This window comes from Medicago truncatula, chromosome 8, assembly GCF_003473485.1.
Source record: "Medicago truncatula cultivar Jemalong A17 chromosome 8, MtrunA17r5.0-ANR, whole genome shotgun sequence".
In the NCBI taxonomy this organism is placed as follows: domain Eukaryota; kingdom Viridiplantae; phylum Streptophyta; class Magnoliopsida; order Fabales; family Fabaceae; genus Medicago; species Medicago truncatula.
The window spans coordinates 45,957,653-45,961,619 of NC_053049.1; the positions used below are offsets into that span (position 1 = coordinate 45,957,653).

General features: G+C 32.1%; 1 protein-coding gene across 1 annotated transcript; it reads left to right on the top strand.

The window, feature by feature from the left end:
- Positions 1-513: 513 nt before the first annotated feature.
- On the top strand, positions 514-3,139 carry LOC25502164 (high mobility group B protein 6). Its single transcript, XM_013591719.3, has 7 exons — positions 514-966; positions 1,120-1,239; positions 1,414-1,791; positions 2,144-2,209; positions 2,299-2,570; positions 2,664-2,748; positions 2,860-3,139. The coding sequence occupies exons 1-7, from the start codon at positions 586-588 to the stop codon at positions 2,986-2,988; spliced, it is 1,431 nt and encodes a 476-aa protein (XP_013447173.1). The 5' UTR covers positions 514-585; the 3' UTR covers positions 2,989-3,139.
- The last annotated feature ends 828 nt before the right edge of the window (positions 3,140-3,967 follow it).

Consider the following 3,967-nt stretch of genomic DNA (forward strand, 5'->3'; position numbering starts at 1 on the left):
TGACACAATAATCACCCTTAGATTTCAGTCTCATTTATTAACCTATCATAAAAAAAAAAAAAAAAAAATACATAACACACACCACCCCATGATTTCCGGCCGGGCTGAGATTTTATTGGCTAACATTAATTTCAGGACAATTTCTTGATAAAATCTAAGGGTGATTATTCTGCCATATCATTCTTAAAACATTCTTGATAAAATCTTTCTTGATATATAACATTGCTCTATTTTAAATTTAAAAAAATTTGTATATCTTTCAAAAAAAAAAAAAATTGCATATAACGACTATTTCCTTTTAAAACCATCCAGTGATTCATTTTAAAAATTTCCCTACATTTGGTGAGAAACCTATGGTAAACAATTTATTGCATTCCTCTCTTAGTTTGAACCAACGGTCAAAATGAAATTAAATTGAGAACAAACATATGGTCACACACACCTCAAGTCCAAATTCAAAAAATCCGACCGTTGTAATCTTTCACAACTCTCCTATAAAATGACTTCACTTTCCTCTCACCAACACAAACCATTTCAATACATTTCTGAATTTCTCTGAATTCAGTTTTCTCTCTCGTTTTAACAATGGCCGACGTAGTTGCCGAGATCCCCATCCCCACAAAGAAATCAAGAGGAAGCAGAAAGGCTCTCAAGGAGAAACCATCGACCAATGATGCCAACATCATAGCTGGGGAGGCAACTATTTCTCCCATTTCTGAGAATCTTTCTAACCCTAAGAAGGGTAAAGCTGCATCAAAGAAACAACAAAATCCAAAGGAACGATCTTTCGAGCAAGATTTGCTCGAGATGCAGGAAAAGATGGAGCAGTTGCGTCTCGAGAAAGAGAAGACCGAGGAGCTGTTGAAAGCCAAAGATGAGATCTTGAAGCAAAAGGATGAAGAACTCGAGAATCGTGGCAAGGAGCTTAAGAAATTGCAGAAATTGAAAGAATTCAAACCCACCATGGTTAGTTAGTTCATTTCAATTTCATTTTTACAATTATCTTATTGGATTAAATACCATTTTTTTATTTATGGGGTTTAGGGTTTGTGTTGAAATTGGTCCTGTAATATTAATTGAATCTCAATTTTTGTATCTTATTTTGATCTTAATGTACAGAATTTGCCTATGGTGAAAGACAAGGAACAAGAGAAGAAGGAAAAGAAAAAGAATGGGTGCCCTGAGAAGAAAAGGCCTTCCTCAGCATACATGTTATGGGTCAAAGATCAATGGCATGAGGTAATGATTAATCCAACTATTAGGATAATGATTAATTAAATTTATTTTTATTTTCTTTTAATTTAGGGTTAATACTGAAACCGGAATCAGCTAATTTTACAGGGACCAAAAGCGGTATTAACCCTTTAATTTTTGATGTTGCAATGTGAATTTATGGATTGATGATTGATGCAGGTTAAGAAGGAAAATCCAGAGGCAGAATTTAAGGACATTTCAAACATTTTGGGGACTAAATGGAAGACAGTTAGTGAAGAAGAGAAGAAGCCTTATGAGGAGAAATACCAAGCTGAAAAAGAGGCTTATTTGCAAGTAATTACAAAGGAAAAACGTGAAATTGAGGCAATGAAACTCTTAGAAGAGGAACAGAAGCAGAAGACTGCTATGGAATTGCTTGAACAGTTTATGCAATTCAAACAAGATGCAGAAAAGGAGAGCAAGAAGAACAAGAAAGAGAAGGATCCATTGAAACCAAAGCATCCTATGTCAGCTTTTTTCCTGTTTACTAATGATAGAAGAGCAGCTATTCTTGCAGACAACAAGGGTATCTTGGAGGTAATTGATGATATGATTGGGCCTGTTTGACTTAACAGCTTATTTGCAGCTTAGCACAAGTGCTTATCATGATAAGCACTTATGTATAAGCTTGCGTACGCTGTTATTATAGAAAAAGATAATACTATGTTAAATTGTCGTAAGTTATTTTTATGAATTCTCCCAAAGAGTCTCACAAAACATATGTGAGTAGATAAATGGAGACATGCCTTGTGCTAGGTGGAATGCAGATTCCTTGCTATGGAGGAACCCGCATTCACGCACATTCTTGACCTGGATTGCGTTCGGTGTCTAGTAGAATTATCATTATGATTGAATAAAATTTACTTAATGGTGGTGTTGTGCTTTACAGGTTTCCAAGATAACGGCTGAAGAGTGGAAAAACATGACAGAAGAACAAAAAAGGCCTTATGAAGAGGTACAGTTATGCAAAACCATTGGTTTTCATTCATATTTTTTTGAAGCTATTTGATCTTTCTCACACTCTACTTAATTTGAAACTTTTAGATTGCAAAGAAGAACAGGGAGCAATATGCTCAAGAAATGGAGGCTTACAAACAGAAGAAAGATGAGGAGGCTGCAAATCTTATGAAGGAAGAGGAAGAACATATGAAACTTCAGAAACATGAAGCCTTGCAATTGCTCAAGAAAAAGGAAAAAACTGAAAACATGATCAAGGAAACAAAATTGAATCGGCAGAAGAAGAAACATAACAAGGAAGAAAAGAATTCTGATCCAAACAGGCCTAAAAGACCTGCATCCTCGTATATTCTTTTCAGGTAAAAGTCAATTTAACTTTGTAGCAAACATTGTAAAATTATTATTACATTATGATGTGTAAATTAACATATAAAAAATTTAATTCCATGCAGCAAAGAAGCAAGGAAGAGTATACTGGAGGAACGTCCAGGAGTAGGAGGAAACATGCTTAACACACTTATTTCAATGAAGTGGAAGGTATTGTTTTTATTTTTTATTTTTTTTATGTAGGTATATTATCTTTGATTATGGTTGAACATCATTTTTCACTTTATTATATATTAATGTGGGTTCCATTTATTCATATAGGATATGAGTGAGGAAGATAAACAATTGTGGAATGGCAAAGCATCTGAAGCAATGGATGCATACAAGAAGGAAATGGAGGAATACAACAAATCTATTGTTGCAAAGCTGGAGCAGAAAACCAATGAGTAATAATTGACTTTGTCATGTTCAAATCTGTATTGAACATATATGCTTGATTGGCTTCTTAAAATAAATCATATGTTTGATTTAATTTTCTAGTTGTAATAATTTCTTGAAGGAATAACAATTGGTTTTGATTTCAGACCATTTTCCGTTTCAACTGTTATCTGATTTCGTTTCATGTAACTTTCATACCCCCTTTTTTTTTTTATTGAAGGGATAAAAAGAAAAAATAAGGCCCAGTAGTAAAAGTTGTTAAAAAATAAAACTAATTCAGATAAAGTAAAAAAAAAAAAACTAGTGAAAATAATTTTGTGTACCTATTTTGACAATTATATTTTCGATTTGAGAACTAAATTCTTGCACAATCAAAAAATTAACCCTGATAGATTGTAAATTGCTCACTGAACATGAAATGACATAGTGGACTATTGTAGAATATAGATTGTTAGTTTTTAATGGGTTTTTGTCTTTAGTCCCCATTTTCGTACATGTTTAGTTTAATAAAATTTAAGTTTATCTAAAAAAAAAAACATACTATAATTTTTAGATTACATGGTAAGTGATCTCTTCAATTTTAAATAGAGATCCTGATTTAAATCATCCAACCATGATAATGCATTAGGGTGTTTTTTTTTTTTTTTTGAAAAACCCAAAAGTTGGTAGACATAAAACATGACAAGAAACAAACTAAGAAATTGTTGGTAGACATTTAGGATGATTGAACCCAATAGTCAAAAATGAAAGTTGTGTATCATGGTTTTAATTATCAAGACGAAAGTTATGATAATGCAAATTATACAATAGTGTTAATCTTTTGACTTTTGAATCATTTTTGAAATATAGTAAGATCATTTTGAAATATAGTAAGATCATTTTGGTGGAAAGACTACCATATTAGTAACATAAAAGAGATTAGATTAAAACTAACAAACAAACAGGAAAAAAAAAAAAAAAAAAAAAAAAAAAGGAAGATTAGATTAAAACT